At 43.7% G+C, this 27210-nt stretch overlaps 1 protein-coding gene across 8 annotated transcripts in view; it reads right to left on the reverse strand.

The window, feature by feature from the left end:
- MPDZ (multiple PDZ domain crumbs cell polarity complex component) overlaps nt 1-27210 on the reverse strand; it is a 175900-nt gene that overhangs the window by 98108 nt on the left and 50582 nt on the right. For all 8 annotated transcript variants that reach the window (XM_040417156.1, XM_040417155.1, XM_040417153.1 and 5 more), the window contains exons 15-22: nt 19256-19426; nt 17459-17554; nt 16792-16980; nt 15619-15828; nt 10631-10747; nt 9408-9566; nt 8845-9210; nt 8347-8467 (exon numbers count right to left, since the gene is read on the reverse strand). In XM_040417156.1, coding sequence (XP_040273090.1) covers nt 8347-8467; nt 8845-9210; nt 9408-9566; nt 10631-10747; nt 15619-15828; nt 16792-16980; nt 17459-17554; nt 19256-19426 — 1429 coding nt within the window. The remainder of the gene's footprint in view (nt 1-8346; nt 8468-8844; nt 9211-9407; nt 9567-10630; nt 10748-15618; nt 15829-16791; nt 16981-17458; nt 17555-19255; nt 19427-27210) is intronic.

Here is a 27210-nt window from a genome sequence, read left to right on the forward strand (position 1 = left end):
GGATGCGGATGAAAAACTGTGCATTTTCTGAGTTTTCAACTGACCCATTGAAAGTCAATGGGTCCGCAGAAAATCACGGAAAATGGAACAATGGACACGGATGCACACAACGGTCGTGTGCATGAGGCCTTATCCAGGCCATTCTGAGATTGTTTTTTCGTCACATATTGTACTTCATGACACTAGTAAAATGAAGTAAAAAAAATTCATTTTTATTTATAAAAAAAAATACCAAATTTACCAAATTTCTCTACTTCTATAATACATAGTAATACCTCCAAAAACAGTTATTACTTTACATTCCCCATATGTCTACTTCATGTTTGGATCATTTTGTGAATGATATTTTATTTTTTGGGGATGTTACAAGGATTAGAAGTTTAGAAGCAAATCTTTAAAAAAATTAATTTTCAAAAAAAATTAATTTTCAAAAACCCAATTTTTAGGGACCAGTTCAGGTCTGAAGTCACTTTGCGAGGCTTACATAATAAAAACCACCCAAAAATGACCCCATTCTATAAACTACCCCCCTCAAGGTATTCAAAACTGATTTTACAAACTTTGTTAACCCTTTGGGAATTAATGGAAAATAGACATACAAATTAAAAATTTCACTTTTTTGGCAGATTTTCCATTTTAATAATTTTTTTCCAGTTAAGAAAGCAAGGGTTAACAGCCAAACCAAACTCAATATTTATGGCCCCGATTCTGTAGTTTACAGAAACACCCCATATGTGGTCGTAAACAGCTGTACTGGCACACGGCAGGGTGCAGAAGGAAAGGAATGCCATACAGTTTTTGGAAGACAGATTTTGCTGGACTGTTTTTTTTGACACCATGTCCCATTTGATGCCCCCCTAGTGTAGAAACTCCAAAAAAGTGGCCCCATTTTAGAAACTACGGGATAGGGTGGCAGTATTGTTGGTACTAGTTTAGGGTACATATGATTTTTGGTTGCTCTACATTACACTTTTTGTGAGGCAAGATAACAAGAAATAGCTGTTTTGGCACGGTTTTTATTTTTTGTTAGTTATTTACAACATTCATCTGACAGGTTAGATAATGTGATATTTTTATAGACCAGGTTGTCACGGATGCGGCGATACCTAATATGTATACATTTTTTTTATTTATGTAAGTTTTACACAATGATTTAATTTTTGAAGAAAAAAAAATCATGTTTTAGTGTTTCCATAGTCTGAGAGCCATAATTTTTTCAGTTTTTGGGCGATTACCTTCGGTAGGGTATGATTTTTGCGGGATGAGATGACTGTTTTATTGGCACTATTTTGGGGTGCGTGTGACCTTTTAATCGCTTGCTATTACACTTTTTGTGATGTAAGGTGACAAAAAATGGTTTACTTAGCACAGTTTTTATTTACATTTTTTTACGGTGTTCATCTGAGGGGATAGGTCATGTGATATTTTTATAGAGCCGGTCGATACGAACGCGGCGATACCAAATATGTATACTTTTTTTTTTATTTATGCAAGTTTTACACAATAACAGCTTTTTTAAAACAAAAAAAATGATGTTTTAGTGTCTCCATATTCTGAGCGATAGTTTTTTTTTATTTTTTGGGCGATTGTCTCAGGTAGGGGCTCATTTTTTGCGGGATGAGGTGGCGGTTAGATTGGTACTATTTTGGTGGGCAAACGCCTTTTTGATCGCTTGCGGTTGTACTTTTTGTGATGTAAGATGACCAAAAATGTTTTTTTTTTTTTGTTTTTGTTTTTTTAACGGTGCTCATCTGAGGGGTTAGGTCATGTGATATGTTTATAGAGCCGGTCGATACGGACGCGGCGATACCTAAAATGTATACTTTTTTTCCCCCCCTATTTTTTACCAATTTGTTTTTACTTTATTTGGGGAAAATGATGTTTTTGTTTATTTTTACTTGAAACTTGAAATTTTTTGGGGAGAAAACTTTATTTTTTAAACTTTTTTTTTCACTTAATTTTTTGTCCCACTTTGGGACTTGAACTTTTGGGGGTCTAATCCTTTACAATGCATTCCAATACTTCTGTATTGGAATGCATTGGCTGTATGAGTACTACTGTGTGTATTACTCATACAGCTTCCGGCCTGTGAGATCCAGGGGGCTGGATCTCACAGGCTCGTCACCGGAAGGCCATGGGGACCCGATGGCACCGCCGACCACCGCCGCCGCACCAGGTAAAAGCCACAAACTGCAGGTCTGAATTGGTCACATGACCCCCCCCCCCCCGGCGTTGTGACAGGATGCACGCTAAATGATTTCAGGGGTTAAGGAGATGGCAGGTAAGCGAAACCACTAACACACTTACCTGCCACAGACACACTGACTGGAACCCGTGCACAAGTGCTGCTGTCCACACCAACATTAAAGGACACAGCACACACCACAAACCACACAGGAACCCAGGACACCCATAGCTGCAATAAACATGAGACAGGGGAATGTCTAGCAAACATGACACCAAACACCACCAAACATGTAACACCAAACTAGAAATACAAACACCCTGAACATAACCCACTCCATACAAATAAGGACAGGAAGGGAACGAGACACCGGGAAGACATTGACATCTTTGACCACAAGGGTCGCCCTCACTGGAGAGATGGAACACCCTGGACTGGAGCAGAGCTCCAGCACCAACTACAGCTGAAGTACAACTCACTCCAGCCAGGAACCCACATAAGACAAAAGCCAAGTGACCACACCCAGTCAGGGAGTTAACCCCTACAGCACCAGACAGAGGGAGGCTACAACTTAAAGGGGAAGTGCACACACAAGCATACTAAACCACACGTTACCACCGGCAAGACACTGCCACCGCATGCTCTCACAGCAACACGTTGCCGCGGGCAACCGCAAATGTGGCAACAGGGTCACAGTGCAAACCAAAGGCCGTGACAATTATATCCTTGTGCTTGCTTCAGGTGTGTTCCACTATATATGGTGGTGTTTCGGGAGCCTCGTGTGTTTGTGACCCTACTGTGTGGCTCGCAATAATATGGCCTTATTCACAAATCACGGAATCGGGGACATGGACAGCACACAGACATATTGACTTTAAAGGGATTGACCACTTTGCAAAGTTTTTCTGTTACTCACTGTACAACAGTTATTGCTTCTGATGTGCTAAGCAACTTCCATCCATATTACCCTTGCTGACTGTAATACAGTGACAATGTAAAGAAAGTTCCAGCACTTGTAAATCGTTTCGTTGCTTCATCTTTATTTTCAGTAACAAATTACAGCATGTGGACACCACCGCAAATTGACGCGTTTCGAACTGTAGCGTTCTTAGTCGTAACCGGTTACGACTAAGAACGCTACATTTCGAAAAGTTTCAGTTGTGCGGTGGTGTCCACATGCTGTAATTTGTTACTGAAAATAAAGACGAAGCAACAAAATGATTTACAAGTGCTGGAACTTTCTATACATCGTTTATGTCCGGAGAACTTGCCTGGTTCGTTCTGCACGGAGAATGATGGATACATGGTGAGCTGGATATTGTTTGTGGACTTTATGATGTACTACAGTGAGTAATAGAAAAACTTAGCAAAATGGCCAATCCCTTTAATGTATTTATTCGCACATCATTGGAAAAACCACGGAGACCAGCACCATTTGGGTCTGTGGTGCAGACCAAACATGCTCACTGAAGGCAATGGGTCAGTGAAATCCACAAGCACAATATGGATAGCATCCATGTTCTGTCAGTGATTTTCAAGCACCATTGGTAGGAGATGCTTTGGAAACTCATTTTCAGCCTAGCAGTGTATGTGGAATACGGATGACAAGAGGAGGGCAAAAAACAGACACATGGATCACATATGGACCTTTCACAGACATCTTCACGAATTAAACACTAACAGTCTTCCCACAGACCTCATCACGAGCACAGACGTGTGAATAAGTCCTTACCCTCTGGTCAGATGTGGTGCAGCCTTGTTTCCCTAATACTAGACACGGCTTTGAAGCGGCTCTGTCACCAGGATCAACCCTATAAAACTAGGCATACTGGCTTGTAGGGTTCATCATGCTGATTACAACTGTATCTAGGGGTGGGCGATATGGCCTAAAATCTATATTGCAATATCATTTTAAGCATGTGCGATATGCGATATACTGTTTTCTATATTTGGTGGGGGGGGGGGGGGTGTTTAAACTTTGTTTTTTTTTTACTTTTTATTTAATAACTATTAACCTCCTTAAGGGCTAGAACCCTTGTCATATTCACCCTAATAGAGCTCTATTAGGGTGAATAGGACTTTACACTCTCCCTGCTGCCCTGTGCTTTGTGCACACAACGGCAGCCAGCCTCTCATGTGCCCCCCCAGCCTCTGATCCGCCTCCCAGCCCCTGATCCGCCCCCCAGCCCCTCCCTCTTATCAGCCCCCTCTGGTAACTCAAACCCACCCCCCCTCCCTCCCCAGTATTAATCATTGGTAGCAGTGGCCACAGGGTCCCCCTCCCCTCACCCCATCATTGGTGGCAGTGGGCAGTTCCGATCAGTTACCATGGCAGCCAGGACGCTACTGAAGTCCTGGCTGCCATGGCATGTTAGTGAGCAGCATTATACTCATGTGCGCCATGGCCGCCCCTTCTTCTCATAGGTCTGTGGGGCGCATTGCTAATGCTATAAGCATTAGCAATGCGCCGCACAGACAGAAGAAGGAGCAACCGGCGGCCACGGCGCACGTGAGTATAATGCTGCTCACTAACATACCATGGCAGCCAGGAATTCAGTAGCGTGACTCCTGGCTGCCATGGTAACTGATCGGAGCCACCAATGCAGAGACTGAAGAACATTCCCGGCACCTGACCTCTGACAGGACGCTGTGATCCGCACTATTAACCCCTCAACTGAGGGGTTAATTGCGGCGGATCGCAGCATGCAGTCATAGGGGCCGGGATATGGCCGGCACATGAACGCTAGGTTGGTATTCAGGCATTCATTGGTGGCGCAGTGGCCACAGTCCCTCCCCTCCTACTCCTACTCTGTTCTTATTGGTGGCCAGCGGCAGCCGCGCACAGTGGGGAGGGAGGGACTCCCTCCTCCTCCACTGTGCCGGCTCAGGAGAACATGGTGAGTGCCGAGAGCACGATCATTCACTACCGGTCATATCGCGGTCCGGCGATATAGGCGATATGCACAAAATCCATATCGTGGCACAAATTTATATCGCATATCGCCTATATCGCCCACCCCTAACTGTATCCTTCTTTTGTTTGTATGATAAATATCTGCAGAGAAATATGAGTTTTCATTCATATGCAAATGAGCCATTCAAGAACTCATCGGCGGGGCTGAATCATTTGAGCACTGCTCTGTAACACCCCCTGTGCTCTGCACACTCCTCCTCCCCTTGATTGACAGGGCTAGACATGCTAAGGGCAGAGCTGTGTACTAGCATCTACATATCAAATACGCTATGTACTATAGCTTCACCACACCACATTGAGATCTGCTCTACATATTACTTCTTTATTCACAGGCATAATATAGGATTATAAAAATACCAGTAATATGTGTTAGCTTATAAGCATAGAAAGCATTACTTCATAGAGATGCGTGTTCTATAGCTTAATGGTATAGTGGTTTACCATGCATATAGAGATCCCAGGTTAAAATACCAGAAGAGATATACATTTTCTTTCTGTTATTTTTTCTCTCTCATTCAAAACCATATTAAAAGGATATAAATAATCATATAATAATAATGATGAGAAAAGTGTTTTTTTTTTTTTTGCTAAAACCTATTAGTGGTTTATTAACAGACAATATAGGATTATAAAGAAGCCAGTAATATTTAGGTGGCTCAGGTGCTTTTAATTAGCAGAAGTCTGCAAAGGGTTTATATATTCCTACCACATCTCAGTTGGAGTTCCTGAGAGGCTGTGAACAGGTGAGCCATTTGCACCAGTTCACATGCGGCGCTGGACGGCGGCCGTCTCTGCTTCTGTGCCGTGCTGGTGGAGTGATGGGACCCGGGGCCCATGTGGCCTCACTGTACAGTGGGGCCGCTGTGCGGCTGCTGGATCCCATTGCCTGCTGGAGCGGTGTGGAGGCGCGTCGGTCGCCGCACGGCTCTGCGCCATGGTTAGAGTAGGTTCCCACTTAAACAAGAGGCATCCTTGTCGCGGTAAGTGGGCCTATGCGCTTTGATCAAACTGTATACTAATTGCCTCTTTATAGTGCACAGCAAATGATTGATAGCATCGCTGTATAGCCATGTTTTATCATAAGAAATGCTGATAATTGAAAACAGTTGTATATCAGAAGCATAGGTATGAGGATGTGCGATTTAGAGATTCTCTCCACATATCCATAATATTTATTAGCTTTCTAAAAAAAAACAAAAAAAAACCATTATTCTCAATATGACAAGGACATAGACTTTTCTTATGGGATAAACGTGGAAGACAAAAAAAAAATTTGACGTCTCTCCCGAGATTCAAACCTGGGATCTCTACATACAAAACCACTCACTTAACCACCAAGCTATAGCATTACCACATAGAGATGTATGTCTTTTCTGTGCTTATAAGCTAACATATATTACTGGTGTCTTTATAATCATATATTGTGCTTGTGAATAAAGCAGCAATATATAGATTAGCTTTCCGAGCAGATCTCAATGTGGTGAAGCTATAGTACATATTGTATATGATATGTAGATGCTAGAACACAGCTCTGCCCCCAGCATGCTCATATCTAGTCCTGTCAATCAAAGGGAGGGGGGGGGGTGCAGAGCACAGGGGGTGTTACAAAAGCAGTGCTACAAGGGTTCAGCCCCACCTCCTGGTGCTTAAACTTGCTCATCTGCTTATGAATAAACCACAGATTTCTCTGCAGCTGTTTATCATATAGACAAAAGAAAGGTATTGATTTAATCAGCATGATGAGCCCTACCTGGTAGTATGTCTGGTTTAATAGGGTTGATCGTGCTGACAAAAACCCTTTCTGCTGGAAGTGTCATTTATCAGGGCTAGAAATATCACAATTGCACTATGGTTCCAGGCCAAGCTGTCCAGGCTCAGAGTCTGGAGAACAGACCACTCTAATCATGGATTATTAACACACTCCATGCTGCTGATACAGAACATCTGCTAGTATCTTTCATCCACCACGTACAGCAGAAAACCGGATATGGCTGAACAGAAATCTCGCCACATTTATAGCCACAGTTCTATGACGGTTTCGTTACAGGGACTTTCTTTGAGGCTTGCTGTGTGCTTTTTTCCAGAAAATTCCAGTTTTGCAGGAATCCAGACAGAACAATGCAAACACTTTCCTCGTTTATGATATGATTTATGCATCAGAATGCTCTCTTCTGTGCCTTTCCACAATACCAACAAATACGTCTCTCTTCATTTTGCTTAAAACCATAAGAACACTCATGCTGATCTTACAGGTCTGTGAATATAATGCCAGTGAAGACCGACACAAGCAGGTAAAAGTAACTCTGCCTAACAGTAAAGACCTATATGACATTCAGGGTGGGTGTAAGATGGGCTGATCACTCCTGTGGGCACTGTAATGATTGCCATTAGCGACTGTCAAATAGTAGTTTGGTTCCCATGCAGAAATGCAAGCCAACACATAAAAATTAAATCTTAATGATAATTATAAGTGACCTCAGGGACAAACATTGAAATTTTTTTTTTTCATTCATTTTAGGACAAATGCTCCTTATGGATTTTGAAGCAACTAATGGTCTAATTCTGCAGATAATTCTGGATGTGGAACCTGCCTATTGAAATCTAGCTGCATATCTTTTAGCCATTTAAAAGGATTTAATAACTTTTTTGATTCTGCTTAATTTCTAAAAATTTTGGAAAGTACACCCAATGAAAGTAAAAAGAATTGAAAAGCACACTTGTGTAGGAGGCTCCATCAGCAGGTTTCACTGGGGATGAAGTTACATCTCCAGTTATTTTCTCTGGCAAAACGACAGACCCCATGAAGGCACCTGACAGACCCCATGAAGGCACCTGACAGACCCCATGAAGGCACCTGACAGACCCCATGAAGGCACCTGACAGACCCCATGAAGGCACCTGACAGACCCCATGAAGGCACCTGACAGACCCCATGAAGGCACCTGACAGACCCCATGAAGGCACCTGACAGACCCCATGAAGGCACCTGACAGACCCCATGAAGGCACCTGACAGACCCCATTATGACTGGACGGGGTCTGTTGGGTGTGGCTGGTGGCCATCATGTGATAGATCTGGCACTGCATTACGGTTTCCGTTTACACAGATGTGTCATATTATGCCCTTAGACATTATAATGAAGGGATAGAATAAAAAAAAACAATACTTTTCACAAAACAAAACTCACCGAGGCTGCAGTTTCCTCTGGTTACAGTAATTGTTTTCTCAAAGGTGTTTTTAATGACAGTTTTGGTGTTACTATCTTCACTGGCTTCGGTGCATTCTCTCCCAGATGAATATCCAGCAGCCTATTGTGGAAAGACACTTCGTGTGACACGTGAGAATAAATTTACATCTGTCAACGCTGCGGCTCAAAGCCAACTGTCTATAGGGGCCGAAACATTTCAACGTTGTCATTTGTACTGACATAAAAGCCATTTTCATACCAGATATAAGTGCCACTGGAGAATATTTCATTTTGACTTTAAGCAGCAAATGAGGGTCACATGAAAGCTGACATGCCAGTGTTGCTAGCTATTCCAACCTATTCATTCATAACAATCTAATAAACCACTTCCAGTATCACTCATCTCAAAAAATACTTGGGGTGGCCAAAAACTAAAAGCTAGTTCCTGATAGATGGACATTCTACCTTGTTAATACCAGTAATTCCCTAATGTGTTACCTTTAAGAGAGAGTCAGGAAGGACAGCAGTGGTGGAGGTTCCATGGGTCTTTAACTGAGCCCATGAACCAGATGATTGCATTTCAGATCCAAATCCAGATGATGTGCATTCAAACCGCTTGTCAAGACCACCATCTCCTGAAGGCTCCTTAAAATCAGAAGAACCACCAATATTGATTCCAGTTTTTTTAGCATCTTCTGCTGGGCTAAGATTAAGGTTATATAAATCTTTGGCAGGCAACTTAAAATCCAGAACCGTTGCTGATGTAGCCCAAAGTTCAGACGTTGGAGTGGACTTTTGAAGAGCTAGCTTTCCAGTTTGGACTTCCGGTGCTGAATGAAAGCTCTCATCTTCCTTAGAGACATCCTATTTAAAGAGACACGCATAAGCTTACTCATGGATTTCAATACATGATATGTTATATCGCTAGCATGTACTATCACATGACGATTGGTGTGGGGTCCAACACTGGGACATTCATCAAGCATGAAAATGAAGGGGCTAAGTTGATATCAGCTACTGAGCAGCATCTATGTGAAGGCACAGCTTATAAATCTCCTTACCTGCAAGGAACAATCGCTGAAGACATTAAGGAGGTCATCATTACAGGCACTGCCATGCAAGGCTAACATAGAAGTCTGAAGGGAGCGGTCATCATCATCAAGAGGAAAGCGAGATTCTAAACTACATTCTCCTGGTAGGTCAGCATCATTGGTCTCCACCTGCATCAAAAGGGCAAATTAACATAAAGGGAATCCGACACCAGTTTTATGCTGTCCTAACTAAGGACTTATGATATTTATAGATACCATCAGAGCTCTCAATAGGTAAACCCCCCCCCCCCTTCCTTTATACCAGTGACAGTCCCCATCATAGTAGCAAAAGGAAGCAAGCTGTATAGGTTACTGAACATACACCCTGATCCTGTATGCTGACAGGCATGATCCTTCGTTGTCAGTCAGCAACTAATCTGTTGCTCCATTTGGTACTTTCTAATGTATTTTGATTGTCCATATTGCCTCCTTTGCTGGCTGGATTCATTTTTTCCATCACATTATACACTGTTCATTTCCAGGGGGTACGACCATCCTGCAATCCAGCAGCGGTGGTCGTGTGTGCACTCCCACGATCCTGGCCATCAGACAGGCACCTTTTCCTGAAGCATCCATTGTTATATTCTATATTATTCCTGCTAGAAGTTATTTATAAATTGCTGGCAGTTTGCAGTGAAGGTCCAGATGGGTGTTACCAATTTTGGGGGGTGCTCAGTCTGAAATTAGCCAATCAGTGCTTCCAGTGCCAGACTGTGCAGGGACACCACCAACTGGTAGCACCTATCTGAACCCGCAATTCATTCATAATTTCTAGCAGGAATAATAAAGAGATGGCACAACAGTGTCATAAGAATAGATGTTTCAGAATTGCTATTACATGGGGAATGCAAGTAGGCACTAAAACAGACATGTCAGAAAAGGGGATTATGATAATGAGGTGCATGACCATGCCATGGTTCATCTCATCATAGAAATCTTATCATGCAGTCACTTCATTGGTACTCGTGGCACATGTTCTGTACGAGTGCACTAATCTAATGTGCAATGGATAAGTTAAAGGAAAGCAGGCTTGGGTTTATATTCAACAAAAGCTCAGAAATCAGAGTATCATACAGTAACACTGAACAACTTTGGCTATGCAACAAACATATAAAGACAGTCAAACCATTTCACGTTTCCATGGCTGCACAACATTCCTAAAAACAAGGTTTAGTAAGGTTTCTGGCACTAACCAGAGCTAGCTCAGCATGGAAAAGAGGAGCATCACTGGACCCTTCCTCATCATATGAGTGTGCAGTGTAGAAAGCAGAGTCATCCTTAGCAGAGATATAGCCTTCTTCAGGGGATAGCTGCAGAAACAAGGAGGTCACCATGAAAGGAAAGGACAGCAAGTGGAAAGATATTAAAACAACAACTGAACTCAAGCTAGTCAGTCTTGAGGGTGTCTGTCAGCAGTTTTGTACCGGGAAGAGCAGTACAAACTTTTTGCAGAGGCCTTGAGAATGTGTTGAACGACGCGAAACGCTGTTGGCTGCATGCTGTAAATTTCCTCCCCATTATACCTATGCACTTTATGTATACTTTACAATAAATGGGACTTCATGTTTAACCTTGAGTACCATGGAAACTAGTCTTAGGGTGGACATTTTCTGGATCTTTTATTATCATCAGGGTTAGTGTGAGCATAAACTTTTATTCTGCCAGGTTCTGCTCCTGCAAGTGCCCAGGAGGCGGTGATTGACTGTGAAGTGATATCTGCATTAAGCTGTTTCACAGCTCTTCCACTGTGCTGTGTGACAACTGGAGAATCCAACCAGGAGACCACTACAGGGGTCAATAAGAGCAGAGAGGAGGGGCTGTGAGAGCACTTACAGTGAAGCCCCACCTCCAGGGAACTCGCTGAAGCTGAGCCTGGCAGATTCAAACTTCATATTCATACTACTACCCTGATAGCGAAGCTCCACAAATGGTATGTTTGTACTGCTCTCCCCAGCCCCTAACCAGAGCAGTCTTGTATGGTAAAACTGCTGACAGACTCCCTTAAGCAGAAAGTCTCTAAACTCTTTGCGTTAGTCTGTTTCTGTAAGTTAAAATGGCTCTATATGGTTTCATACAACCTAGAAATATAAACCAAATATGACAAGGTATGTTTAGTACTAACCAGATACAGCATAGACTAGTTGTATACAGTGGTAATTCACTGCTACATTCTGAGTATTGCATATAGTAGGAAATTCTGCTTGTTAGCGGGTACAGCATGCATTTTCTACAGGCATTGGAAAGGATGTAGATGGTTATTTCTGGAGAGTATAAAGTTTAAAGGATAACTGTCACATTTAGACCCCAATTTCAATTTTCATATATGTAGTTGCTAATAACATGATATTCCAGAATCAGTTACTATTAGACTGACTTACCCCATATTTAATAAGATTCAGCCCTTAGCAACCAGTCTGCAAAAAACTGCAATTTCACTATTCAGTTAAGATGGCCGCCACTGCCCTCACCCTGAGGCTAATCCCGCCTGCCCTCACTAGCCAGTAACAATAGCCCCCCAAAAGTGTCAGTAACCAGAGCCCTCCCCCTAAAGGGTTAATCTCCTGCAGCACAAAGGGGTCCTCTTACCACATGTTGCTTTCATTTATACACTGAGCAGACGGCAGATCTCCCTTCCCTGGTGTGAGCTGCTTCCACTCTGCATTCTCCAGCTCTGCTGAGTGAGGGAGCGTCTGCCAAGCGCAGGGACAGGGAGAAGTGCACACAGCCCAGGCACGGTTATCAGCTGCTGGGGAGGACCTGGCTTTAATCATTTACTTACAGTCCCTGGCTGTCAGTAATGTGAGCCTGCACGCTGCGTGCTCCATCCTTCAACAGATAGACGGACCCTGCATAGCAACCCTATTTTAAGCACAGGTAAAAGTAGGCAGTACAGGGAACAAAACTGTGGAATTAAGGGGTAATTGAATACACAGTGAAAAATTTAAATAGGGCCACCAAGGAGATATTAATCACCACAATCCAATACTCCAAAAAAAAAAAAAAAAAAAAAAAAAAAAGACAGTTATCCTTTAACCCCTTAGTGACCAAGCCTGTTTGGGCCTTTATGACCAAGCGTTTTTCTTCCTTTTTTCATGGTCTCGTTCCAAGAGCTATAACTTTTGTATTTTTTTGTCTATATAGCTTTATGAGGGCTTGTTTTTTACGGGACAAGTTGTAGATTTTAATGGCGCCATTTTGGGGTACACATAACTTTCTGATTAACTTTTATTAACTCTTTCTGGGAGGGAGATGGGGAAAAATAGCAATACTGCCACTGCGTTTTTACATTATAAATTTTATGGCGTTCATTTTTCGGTACAAATAACATAATATCTTTATTCTCTGGGTCAGTACGATTACAGTGATACTAAATACTTATAATTTTGTTTACGTTTTACTACTTTTTTTGCAATAAAACCCCTTTTATTACCAAAAAAATGATTTTGCATTGCCACTTAAGACCCATAACTTTTTTAAATTTTTTTATATGGAATTGTGTGAGGGCTTGATTTTTGAAAGACGACTTGTATTTTTCATTGGTATGATTTTGGAGTAAATGCCGCTTTTTGATCGCTTGTTATTACGTTTTTTTCGGTGGAAACTAAGAACAAGTTCGAAATTCTTTTTTTTTTTTTTTTTAAGGCGTTCACCATAGGGGATAATTTATGTAATATTTATGTAGTCCTGGTCGGTACGGATGCGGCAATACCAAACATATGGGGGATATTTTCTTTTTGCAATTTTTTTCATTGAAAAGCGTATTTTCAATGAAAAAAAAAGCATATTTTTTTATTTTATGGAATTTTTTTATTTAATAAATGTGTATTTTTTTTCTATTTTTTTTAATACTTAATAGTCCCACAAGGGGACTATAATATACAGTATTTTGATTGCTTTTAAAATGTAATGCATTATCTCTATAATGCATTGCATTTCAATAGCAATGCTATTCAAACATTGACCAGCAGGCTGCGCCAGAGAGGCACAGCCTGCTGGAGGTAACGGAAGACAGGCTCGGGGCCCTGATCGGAAGCAAGGTAAGCTTCCCAACACATCAGCACCCTGCGATCGCATTTTTTGGGTGCTGATGGGAGACAGAGGGAGACCGCTCCCTCTGTCACCACTTTACATGCAGCGGGCGCCATTGCGCCCGGCATGTAAAGGGTTAAACAGCCCGGATCGGCACTCCTGCCGGTCCAGGCTGTTAGAGCAGGGAACCGGCTCTCATGTGAGAGCCAGGTCCGCGCTCCCCGCTGCACGGGGGAGCCGTGCAGCGCTTAGACAGCCTAAGGCCCCTTAGTTTAGATGTGGGGAAACCAGCACTCACTCAAATGCACGCTGCACGGGAGAGGACGTCAATCCACAGTAATATGAACAAAGGATCCCAGCAGTCGCGTCTTTGTGAATCAAATGTCTTTTATTCCATAGACCAGGACCAGGTTTCGGCAATGTGCCTTCATCAACAGGTAATCCAAATACAAACTTAACAGACTATATATGATGTTGCTACGGAGGGAAGCCTTTTGGATCCATACATTGGACACATTGCACCCTAGAGGCCTCAATAGGGAATATGAGGTTATGTATCTGTAATATAATAATTTTGTTATATATTTATAATATTTTGCTGTTTATTTCTCAGGTATTGAAAATTTGAAAGTTATACAAGAGTATTATCTACAAATGTAAGATGAAATATCTATCTAGATGCTTTTTTCTCTGCTTTGGTTTGTTTATTATTAAATTGATTACACCTGTTACTTTCTGGCCATTCCCTTATGGGATGGACTTTTGCTCCTGTGGGCGGTGACTGTAGAGCATATATAGTCTGTTAAGTTTGTATTTGGATTACCTGTTGATGAAGGCACATTGCCGAAACCTGGTCCTGGTCTATGGAATAAAAGACATTTGATTCACAAAGACGCGACTGCTGGGATCCTTTGTTCATAAGGCCCCTTAGTGACTGCCGTAAAAACACGTATGGGTGGTCACTAAGGGGTTAAACTTTCAAGAAAAGTGTCAATCTTCAAAAGGCATCCCCATGAAATGACATTTCTGGAGCACCTTTTCTTAAAACACTGTTGTGTTGTTTCTTTGTTATTCCTCATAGAAATTTAAAGGATAACTGTTGCATTTTTTATTTTTTTTTGGAGTATTGGATTGTGGTGATTAATATCACCTTGGTGGCCCTATTTCAACTTTTCACTGTGTATTCAATTACCCCTTAACTCCACATTTTTGTTCCCTGTACTGCCTACTTTTACCTGTGCTTAAAATAGGGTTGCGATGCAGGGTCAGTCTATCTGTTGAAGGATGGAGCACGCAGCGTGCAGGCTCACATTACTGACAGCCAGGGACTGTAAGTAAATGATTAAAGCCAGGTCCTCCCCAGCAGCTGATAACCGTGCCTGGGCTGTGTGCACTTCTCCCTGTCCCTGCGCTTGGCAGACGCTCCCTCACTCAGCAGAGCTGGAGAATGCAGAGTGGAAGCAGCTCACACCAGGGAAGGGAGATCTGCCATCTGCTCAGTGTATAAATGAAAGTAACATGTGGTAAGAGGACCCCTCTGTGCTGCAGAAGATTAACCCTTTAGGGGGAGGGCTCTGGTTACTGACACTTTTGGGGGGCTATTGTTACTGGCTAGTGAGGGCAGACGGGATTAGCCTCAGGGTGAGGGCAGTGGCGGCCATCTTAAGTGAATAGTGAGATTGCAGTTTTATGCAGACTGGTTGCTAAGGGCTGAATCTTATTAAATATGGGGTAAGTCAGTCTAATAGTAACTGATTCTGGAATATCATGTTATTAGTAACTACATATATGAAAATTGAAATTAGGGTCTAAATGTGACAGTTATCCTTTAAGAACAAATAGACAACTGGGTGTTACCAAAGTGATGCACCCGTACACAGTCTAACAGAACTGACTAGATGGTGTCAGACTGTGTAAGGACACCCCCCCCCCCCCAACTGGTAACATCCAGCTGTCAATTCATTCATACATTTCTAGGAGGAATAGCAGAGGAATAGAACAATGTAGTGTTCTGAAATGAGATGCTCCATTAGTGGGGATGTTTATTACAATTATTTACCTAAACCTCCCATATCAGAAGAGCTGACTGGGTACCGAAAAAAAACATTAAAATAGCTGGCAAGTATAATACAGCAGATGAAAATATTCTTACTGGCAGAGGTTTGGCAACGCCAATGTTAACTGTTCCTGTTGGGGCACCTTTAAGTGCCTGAACAGCCTCCTCCAGGCTGGCATGTTCCAGATTGATGTCATTGACGAACATCAGGCGGTCACCAGGCAAAAGTCGGCCATCTAGCTCTGCAACTCCTCCAGGCACTAGAGACCGGATGACGATCACTGTGCTCGCTGGGTCAATGGGATCCTAAGTGAAAGGGTTAATAAAAGGCATTACTTTGTAAATTGTCACGCACGCTATGTCGGCATTCAAGGGAAAACTAGCAAACATTATGCATAAAAGATACAATAGAGTGTTTTATGAACAAAGGGTTGGAATGTACAAAGTACAATTCTGTCCAAGGGGAGAAGAGAAAAGGGTCCTCAGAACTACTACTAGGGACAGTCCGCAGGGAACTTGAAACATCGAGATACATATTCACACAATTATGGGGATAGTTGGAAACAAATGCTAGAATTCTACTTTCCCTTACAATGAGAGGCACCCGTGTGCTAATTCTAGAACAGCAATAAACTCTATAGCCATCAATGTTTGACCGGTGGGGAGCCTTCACTGAACTCAAAGGCATGGTGGCTCATTCATGTAAGTGGCTGTGCAGGTTAGTGTATCTAGTACTGGAAGGAAGGGGTGCCCGGAAGGCTGATCACCACCAGACCCGGAGAACTAAAAGGAAAAGAAATGCCCTTGCTGGATAACCCCCTACTTCTACTGACATGTTATCTTTTAGGACGAGTTAATAATACAGAGCATCACAGCACAGGAATTTATTTCATCCATCCATAATGATTCAGTATGACATGGCCAACGTTTCGGTCCAGCCTGGACCTTGTTCACGCTTCACATCTGTGGCAGGATTACTTCTGCTTCAAGGGATTATCCAGGTTTTTAATATGGACGACCTATCCATATGTCCCCCCACTACTCTGTGGGGATGAGTTCTGCAGCCACTTTGGTGCTTACACTGCTCTCTACTGCACAACATACTGTAGTGGCTGTGCTTGGTATTGCAGCTTAGGACAGGCCATCGTTTCATAACCGGTGAGAACCCATTTAATTGTAAATCTCACTCTAGTTCCTGACCAGTTACGCAGTATAAGGTCGGGTCCCAGGGAATACAGACTCCGATACAAAGGATACCAAAGAACACACCTGATAATCCAATATACTGAAACCAAGCCCTAGGCTTCCCTTCTCAAGTTCAATGTTCTGAATTTCAGTCTCCCACATTGCTAAGGGTGATCCGGGTGTATCTTCAACGCTTGGACTTTCGTCACCTTGCGCCATGATTAAGTCATCAGTTTCCGAGGAGCCGATGGTACCGCCAAAGTCGATTTGAAGCTAAAACCGCACAAGATTTTTGAAGGTTTACATTTCACATAATGAAGCCATTATGTTATTATCAGGACAATGCAAATAAAATGTAAGATATGCCATCAACCAATATAATGGGGGTTGAGCACTGGCAAAAATATGCTTTCTTGTTAACGAACAGTAAAAGAAATGGTAGTTACTAATACACATCATTTATCAAATGCTCTTGGATGGTCCAATTTCAGAGACACCCCCTTTAACACCGCATAGACTGGGAACCCTACAGCTTTCCACTTTAATTCACTCTATGGCATTTGTGCCGGTAAGATAGTGGGTTAGGGCACCAGCCAAGAACCTTCCTATATCCTTATATACACACACTTGGCCGGATACAAGCCGGCACAGCAGGCTACTGTGGAAATAGCTGGTGCTAGATAAGGTCTGCACAATGGAACATTCGACCAAACACCTCTAGGTGGCGCTCTTACCACAATACACACATTACCTGGGATTCATTGCTGCATATGAGACTAGGAATTAAAGGATCATCTTCTTGTATTTTCCAGAGTGTGGATAACTGGGTATTAGAAAACTCATCCTCCTACGATGCACAGCACAAGAGAGAAGAGTCAATGTACAAGCACATTTTCTACCACATTAACCGCTGCTGGCCCTTTACATTCACAGGGGTAATTACATGGCTTTCAGCTTCATTCCTGTGAGGAAATGTTCTTCCATCATGTTATATAATGCAGTATAATAGTACAACTTCTATAATATGAGCCACTAGCGAGCAACCGCCATCATGCCAACATGTCACTGACTAGAGTGGCAGGAGGAATACAGCCAGGGGCGGACTGGGAACTTAAAGAGGCCCTGAAAAAAAAACAAAGTAGCTGGGCCAACAATATCATAGTGCAGCATATAATACCGCCCCAGCAGAACCAAATACCACAGTACAGCACAAAAACACTGTAAAGGTCCCAGTAATGATACATTGATCACCTATCCTGTGGATAAATGAGGTTTTTCTTGGCATAACTCCTTTAAATTAGTTACACAGATTGTAGACTAGGGCTGCAACGAGTACTCTACTAAAATCGAGTAATTGGACACAAAAAAATCCTTGATGCAATTTTTTTGCATCGAGGATTCGTTTGTGTCACGTGACCACAGAGCGGGAGTGAAGCGCTTGCTATTACTCCTGCTCCGTGGTCTCCCGCTGCACTCGGAATACTCACCTTTCCAGCAGGAGGCCTCTGGAGACTCCACAGCACGTCCATGGTCCCGCGCTGCACTGACCTCCTGTGCGGAACGATGGAGTGTCAGCGGCACCCCTGCCGGAAGGGCAAGTTGGCCGGGAGCCCGGAGTGCACAGTGTCATAGCAACCATGGTGCTGATGGCACTGGGGTGGGGGGAGAGAGCTGATGGCACTGGGGTGGGGGGAGAGAGCTGATGGCACTGGGGTGGGGGGAGAGAGCTGATGGCATCAGGGGAAACTGATGCACTTGGGCTTATCGCACAGGGGGGAACGAAGGGTGTTGGGACTGATGGTAGGGGGTCTGATGAGTTTTTATAAAGGAAAATAGTCTATTAATTCATTTTTTCTAATTAGATTACTCAATTAATCATAAAAAATAATCGATAGAATACTTGATTTCTAAAATAATCGTTTACTGCAGCCCTATTGTAGACTAAGAAAATGGCAACAATTTGAAGCTAACCAGTAAGACATTGGAATCCAGACCACAAAGTTCTGATTTAACACCTTTGGATAACTTTTTCTCTTGAATTGCATGTGTTATGGGCTAATGGAACTGGTTTTTATTAAACATTTTGTACTGTTTGGCTTCTGCAGCTTGTATACATCACAATACATAGCAAGCTGTCGTTTAGATGAGCTCTCTGACATCTCAGTCTCCAGCCCGTCTTCTCATGAAGATAAATCTAGGGTGAATAATGATCAAATCCAAGTTAAGTTATATTTCATCATAATTCAGCTTAGATGCCATTCTGGAGAAGAAGGGAGAGCGCTTGTCTGACAGAATGGATTTTGGATGGGAACAAGCAGCTTGATTTTTTTTCTGTAGTACAGGCAAGCTGCAGAAGTGGTGCAAAATGTTTAATAAACACTAAATTACAAAAATATTTTTTGCCCATATTATATGCAATGCAATATCATCCAAAGGTGTCCATAGCGTAAGGTGATGCATTGCACTGCTAACCAGCACATGTGCACTGATACTGACAAAAACATAAAATTGTCAAGGTGAGCAGAGCTTCGATTTCTTTAACAAATACCTTATCAATGAGATGAATGTCTTGTTCAGAAACGCATGGTTCTTCAGCATTAAGTGGGCTGGCATCCTGTTGTACTGGGCGACAGCATACCATAGTCACGCCAATTGGCAGTTCCTTTAAGATATTCACCACATCTTTATGATTTTGGCCCAGGAGAGTGATTTCATTTACCTACACAGAAGGCAAATTCCGATGTGATGCTACACACATATTGTCCAATAACATACAATTTCACATATTACTTGTACAAAGTACAATTTAAACGCAGTAAGTAAAAGAAAAGAGCAGTACTACTATATTGCTACGTGCTGAACAACTGCTCCGGTCAACCAGAAAAAAACCTACTCAGTGGAAACATTTCTGCCATGCTCTGCCTTTAAATCAGATTGGGCAAAGCAAGGATGGGGGTGCACATGTGGCGTAGGTGGTGTGGATTAGCCATAGTGGATTTTCGTGTGGCAAATATGCAGCCTGGTTGATGAGATTTAAAGAAATTTCATCCCAAAAAAAATCTGCAGCACGAAAAGGACATCCAGTGTGGATTTGAAATCTGTAAGCATGTCAATTTATGCCTTGGATCTCCAACATGGATTTCAATGGAGAAGGTGGAATCCAGAGCCATTCCTGCAGCAAAAACAATGCACGTACACACAAGGGCAAAATGGTTGGTACTCTTCCACTGAAGAAACGAAAAACCCACAATGGGCACTAAAAGAGCTTGAACATTTTCTGAACATCAAACATTGCTTTTGAATTGTGGTTCACCAGAATAATTTATAAAACAAACTCATGAAAGTGGCCTGGACAAAAATGAGGCCACCCTTAAAAGGGTTTTCCCATCGCAGACAATGGGGGCATATCACTAGGATATACTCCCATTGTCTGATAGGTGTGAGTCCCACCTCTGGGACCCGCACCTACACAGAGAAAGGAGCCCCAAAAGTAGTGGGGGGCACACTGCGCATGTGCAGCCGCCCTCCATTCATTTCTATGGGCCGCCGAAAATAGCCGAGAACTGGCTTGACTATTTCTGTCGGCCCCATAGAAATGAATGGGTGCGCTCCCATTCACTTATATGGGCAGAGCGCTTAGCAGGATCCTCCAACGATCACTCTTCCCGCTATGTTCACTTATCAGACAATTGGGACATGCCCATTGTCATGACATTGTCTGAGATGGGAATACCCCTTTAACTTAATATTTTGTTGCACAACCATTTGAGGCAATCACTGCAACCGATTTCCGTCAAATCAAGTGATTTCCGTAATTCTCAATGAGAATTTTGCACATGTGCTCAGGTACTTTGGCCCACTTCTCATGAGCAATTTGCTCCAGCTGGTTTGAAAAGTGCCTTCTCCTGACTGCATGCTTCAGCTCCTTCCACAGATGCTCATAGTAGGCCACTTTAGAATAGTCCAATGCTTCACTCTTATGCTGGGTTCACACGAGCGTGTCCGGATTAGGTCCGGATCCGTCCCGGTGTGTTGCGGCAAACCCGCGCGAGTAGGAATGCAATTGCAGTCAGTTTTGACTGCGATTGTGTTCCGATGTTCAGTTTTTTATCGCGCGGGTGCAATGTGTTTTGCACGCGCGTGATAAAAAACCGACTGTGGTATCTACAGTTCCCAGGTGTTCTGTAGATTGTATTATTTTCCCTTATAACATGGTTATAAGGGAAAATAATAGCATTCTGAATACAGAATGCATAGTAGGTGATCAATTGAGGGTTAAAAAAAAAAAAAAAAAATTAACTCACCTCCTCCGCGTAGTTCCCGGTCTCTTCTTTACTTCTTTAATGATGAGCTGTCGGCTAAAGGACCTTTGGTGACGTCAGATCACATGCTCCAAAATTAACTCACCTCCTCCTCCGCGTAGTTCCCGGTCTCTTCTTTACTTCGTTAATGATGAGCTGTCGGCTAAAGGACCTTTGGTGACGTCAGATCACATGCTCCAATCACATGGTCCATCACCACGGTGATGGACCATGTGATTGGAGCATGTGATCTGACGTCACCAAAGGTCCTTTAGCCGACAGCTCATCAGAAGAGACTGGGAACTACGCGATCAAGAGGAGAAGGTGAGTTAATTTGTTTATTTTTTTTTAACCCCTCCAGCGCTATTTTACTAAGCATTCTGTATTCAGAATGCTATTATTTTCCCTTATAACCATGTTATAAGGGAAAATAATACAGTGAATAGACTGTCACCTAGCAACCATGCGTGAAAATCGCACCGCATGCGCACTTGCTTGCGGATGCTTGCGATTTTCACGCAACCTCATTCACTTCTATGGGGCCTGCGTTGCGTGAAAAACGCAGAATATAGAGCATGCACAAGTGATGCGTGAAAATCATCGCTCATCTGAACAGCCCCATTGAAATGAATAGGTCCGGATTCAGTGCCGGTGCAATGCGTTCACCTACCGCATTGCACCCGCGCGGAAATCTCACCCGTGTGAACGCAGCCTTAGCCATTCTTGGATGTTTTTAGCTGTGTGTTTTGAGTCCATATCCTGTTGCAGGACCTATGACCTGTGACGGAGACCAAGCTTTCTGGCACTGAACAGCACATTTCACTCCAGAATGCCTTGATATTATTGAGATTTCACAGTACCCCGCACAGATTCAAGACACCCTGTGCCAGATGCAGTAAATAAATAATTACTCTTACCGGTAATTGGTTTTTCCAATAGCCTCCACAACGGCACTTATTGGAGGAGTGTCTCCGCCTCGGACAGGAAACAACGACGTAGAAGCAGAAGATTTAAGAACCTCCTCCCCTTTACCTAGTCAGTCAATAAGAGAGGACACGGAAGTGATGCCAAGATAAATCATGTATTAATAACCAAGGACAATTACATCATTAGAAGGAAAACAATAAGTCTTTTCAAAACCTAGACCCATGTAATAATATTTTAGGGAGGGAATCCCAGTGCCGTTGTGGAGGCTATTGGAAAAACCAATTACCGGTAAGAGTAATTATTTTTTTTCCCTAACGCCTCCACAACGGCACTTATTGGAGGATTAACAGAGTAATAGGATTTAGGGAGGGACAGCAGCAGAAAGTACCCTGCGCCCAAATGATAAGTCCTGGTTTTTAAGGATATCCAGCCTATAGTGATTGAAAAAAAGTCATAGGATTGGCCCAGGTTGCGGCTCTACATATCTGTTCTAATGATACTGATGCTGCCTCCGCCCATGAGGATGATACTGCTCTGGTGGAGTGAGCCCTTATTCCAACCGGGGGTTGGAGATCTTTCTGCAGGTAGGCTAACTGGATCATATTTTTTATCCATCTGGATATCGTAGGTTTGCTTGCCCCGTGACCTTTGTTGGGCCCTTGATACTGTAAGAACAGTTGGTCTGAGTGCCTGAACGATGAAGTTCTGTTGAGGTAGCAGATTACCACCCTTCTTACATCCAAGTTGTGGTAATTCTCCTTTTCCGAGGTTGGTGAAGGACAGAACGAGGGCAGCGATATTTCTTGTTCGCAGTGAAATCTAGACACTACCTTAGGTAGGAAGGCTGGGCAATGTTTCAGAATTATGCAATGTAATGGCCGTAAGGAATACTGTCTTCAACGTTAGAAGTCTCAGGGATATATCTTCTATAGGTTCAAATGAGGGAGACATTAGTACAGACAGTACTAAGTTAAGATCCCAGGGAGCAATGGTAGGACGGGCTACAGGAGTCTTCCTCGTTGCGCCCTTGAGAAAACGATTTATTAAAGAGAATTCTGACAACTTGACGTCCAAAAACACACTAAGGGCTGATACCTGCACTCTAAGGGTTGCTGGCCTGAGGCCTTTGTCAAGTCCGGCTTGAAGGAACTGCAGAATTTGAGGAATGTTGGGCAAAATCGCGTCACCCGCGAATTTCTGAAAGGCTTTCCAGGTCCGCATATAAATTCTGGATGTTATGGGTTTCCAGCTATGCATAAGAGTAGAGATAACTGAATCAGAGAGTCCCTTCTTTCTTAAAGTGTTGCGTTCAGTCTCCAGGCCCTCAGGTTCAAGTTTTTGACGCTTGGGTGATCTACTGGGTCTTGATGAAGGAGATCCGGAATGGATGGGAGGAGCCAGGATTCCCCTGCTGAAAGGTGAAGTAGCAAGGGGAACCAGGATCTTCTCGGCCAGTGAGGGGCTATAAAGATTACCTTGGCCTTCTCTTCCTGTACCTTTATCAGAGTCCTCGATATTAGGCTGAGGGGAGGAAAGGCATAGAGAAGGCAGTCTGGCCATGGTCGGGATAGGGCATCTATCCATAGTGGCTGGTCCCTTTGGGAGAGGGAACAGAACTGTTTGGTCTGTTTGTTGGACTTTGTCGCAAACAGATCTATTTCTGGAGTCCCCCACTTGAGACACAATTGGTGAAATATTTGTGGATTTAGGGACCACTCTCCTTCTTTCAGAGTTTGACGGCTGAGGAAGTCGGCCAAAGTATTTTCTTCTCCTCTGACATGTAAGGCTGTATGGGAAATCAGGTTGCTCTCTGCCCAGGAGAAGATTTTTTTGCTTACGGCTGCTAGGGAGCGACTCCTGGTTCCTCCCTGTTTGTTTAAATAGGCGACCGCGGTAGTATTGTCTGAGAAGACTTTTATACTTTTTGGTGATGTAGGCGTAAAGAGAGCGACCATGACTTTGTATACCGCTGAGAGTTCTTTTAAGTTGGAGGAGGCTTGTAGTAGATCCGCTCCCCAAGTGCCTTGGACCACTTTCCCGCCTTAGTGACCCCCCCAGCCGATGCTGCTGGCGTCTGTGGTTATGATCATTTGATCTCCTTGTCTCCAGGAAACACCCGTCTGAAGGTGCTTTCTGATTCTCCACCACAGAAGAGATGTTTTTACCGATTTCGGAATCAATACTCGCTTTTCTAGGGCCGAGGAGGTGCCATCCCAGGAAGATAGGAGGAACGCCTGAAGTGGTCTTGTGTGGTGTTGGGCCCACCTTACTGACTGGATCGTGGACGTAAGGATACCTAGAATGGTCATGAGGTTCCTTATCGTTGTGGACCTTTGACTGCAGAAAAGCAAGACTTTTTCCTGGAGCTCGATCTGTTTGATCTGTGGAAGAAAAGGACATTAAAATCGATGGGAATCTAATGTTACCCCAAAAAGGTTTTGCTTTGTGCTGGATTTAAGTCTGACTTTTTGAAATTTATTATCCACCCTAGGGTGGTAAAAAATTTCTGAACGTCTGCTAGGTGTGACAGAAGGGTCTCTTCACAGGGAGCAACTACCAGAAAGTCGTCCAGGTAAGGTATAATTTGGATGCCTCTTAGGTGAAGGGCTTTGACGACATCAGACATAACTTTTGAAAACACCCTTGGGGCTGAGGAAAGCCCAAAGGGAAGGGCTATGAACTGAAAATGACAGAGCCGGTTATTTATATAGGTTGCGATTCTCAAATACTTTTGATGGGCCACAGCAATCGGGACGTGGTAATAGGCGCCCTGAAGGTCCATGGTCGCCATAAAGCAGTCTTGGGGCAGGACATTTATGGTGGATCTCACTGACTCCATCTTGAAGCGTTTGTAAACGATAAACTTGTTTAAGCCTTTTAAGTTAATTATTAGTCGATAGGTCTTGTTGGGTTTTTGGATTAAGAAGACAGGGGAGTAAAACCCTTTTCCCTGTTCTTCCGCAGGAACCTGACAGATTACTCCTTTCTGAATGAGCGACGTATGTTCTGACTCTAGGCAAGATTGTTTTTCTTAATGAGGCAGGATTTTGTTGATCATGAAATGATCTGTGGGTATTGACAGAAACTCTAACTTAAGGCCATGACTTAGGGTGTCCACTACCCAGGGAGATGCTCCTATATTTTCCCAGACGGCAGCAAAGTGGATTAGTCTGCCCCCCACTTGATGTCTAGCTTCATTGTTTTGAGGATGAAGCATTCTCGGGGTTAAAGAGAAACCCTCTACCCCTACCTCTGGAGGGCTGCCACCTCTTTGAACTTTCTTTTTTCTTAGGATCTCCTTTGGGCTTTCTTTGATTCCGAAAGGAGCGCCTCTGATGGAAATAGCGGTTCTCTATAGGGAAGCCCTTCTTCTTGTCCGCAGCTTGATCTAGAATATCATCCAAGGTGGACCCAAATAGTCTATCGCCTTCACACGGGATGGAGCATAGGCGATTCTTTGAGCTTGCGTCCCCTGACCAGGTGCGGAGCCAGACGGTTCTTCTTGTGGCATTCGATAAGGCTGCTGACCGGGCAGAAAACTTTACTAAGTCTGCAGATGCATCGGCAAGAAAATTAGACGCCTTCTTTAGAGCTGGTAGGGAAGCCAGGATTTCTTCTCGCGGGGTACCCGCCGCCAGGTGATCCTCTAGCTGGTTCAGCCATACTGAGAGTGTTCTTGCAGTACAGGTGGAAGCTATACTTGGTCGCAGCATAGCTGTGTTAGTCTCCTATGATCTCTTTAGGAGGCTCTCACACTTTTTGTCCATGGGGTCTCTGAGGAGGCCAGTATCCTCAAAAGGTAGCAAGGTTTTTTTAGAGATCCGAGCTACAGGTGCATCTACCTTTGGGTTTTTTTCCCATAGGTTAGAATCAGCATCATCAAAGGGGTATTTGCGTTTGAAGGCACCCGATATAGCAACCCTTTTTTCTGGATCTTTCCATTCCCTAGCAATAAGGGACTTGACGTTATTATGAATGGGGAAGGTTCTTTTCTTCCTTTCCCCCAACCCCTGATACATTCGGTCTTGTACAGAGTGAGCCTCCTTCACCTCCTCGATGTTCATAGTTGCTCGGATGATTTTTAAGAATCCATCTGTCTCTTCCGGCAGAAAGAGGGGTTTACCCGAGTAGTCTTCAGAGGAGGAGACTACCTCGGAAAAGATTTCCCCTTCATCCCATTCAAACCCGGCGTCAGAGGTTAGGGATCTTTGAGAGGTGGATGGTCTTGGGGATGACGGCATTCTTAGGTCTACTGCCGCATTTACCTCTTCCTTAATTATTGACCTCATGGACTCGAGAAGGGAAGGGGATTCCTCTGAGACAATTTTTTCTGTGCACTTGGGGCACAGAGGTTTCTTTGACTTGGAGGAGAGTGCTTTGCGACAAATGCCACATTTTTTCCGTGCCAAATCTCCACCATGCGGTTTCAGGGTCGCGGTCTCTCTGGCCTAAGATCAATACAAAAGAATGGGGTATATTTAGAGACCAGTAGAGTGTTTTAAGAGGCCAGACCCTTCACCGGTGGTGGAAAGCAGCAGGCACCAAGTGTGTACATACTTTAGGCAAGAATCAGAAACGCACACTTTTAAGCATATTTCTCCTCTGGGAGGAGGCTTACCGGGCTCAGGGCAGAGGCTGAGGGATCCACGGGTTTTCTAGCGGTGTCCATATCTCCAGGGCTTTGCATCGTTATGTGTAGCACGAGGATGCTGTGTCTGAGGAACTCTTTTTAAAAATCGCGCAGCTGGAGCTCCGCCTTCTCGCGAGATTCTCTTGCCCAAGGAGAATCTCACCCGCTGACGTCACACGCCGGATCCTGCGATAGTTCCTGGAAACTACTGCGCATGCGCCCGGGGACGCCTGCAACCAGGACTTACTCCAAGGAACGGGAAGGGAGGCCATGCGTCCCCGAGGGCCCTCTCCCTGCTCCAGCCCTCCCACATGAAAGTGGGGAGAACCCCGGGACCGAGGTGAGGCTGAGCGGAAGAAAAGATACTCCTGCTACAGGAGCGGCTTCCACGTCTTCCGTCGGACAGGAAACAACGACTGACTAGGTAAAGGGGAGGAGGTTCTTAAATCTTCTGCTTCTACGTCGTTGTTTCCTGTCCGAGGCGGAGACACTCCTCCAATAAGTGCCGTTGTGGAGGCGTTAGGGAAAAGCAGCCCTAAAACATAACCGAGCCACCTCCATGTCAACTGTCCAAAGGACATTCTCCCAAAAGTTTTGTGGCTTGGTAATATGCATTTTGGTAAACTATAGTGTCACTTTTTTGTG

This window comes from Bufo bufo, chromosome 2, assembly GCF_905171765.1.
Source record: "Bufo bufo chromosome 2, aBufBuf1.1, whole genome shotgun sequence".
In the NCBI taxonomy this organism is placed as follows: domain Eukaryota; kingdom Metazoa; phylum Chordata; class Amphibia; order Anura; family Bufonidae; genus Bufo; species Bufo bufo.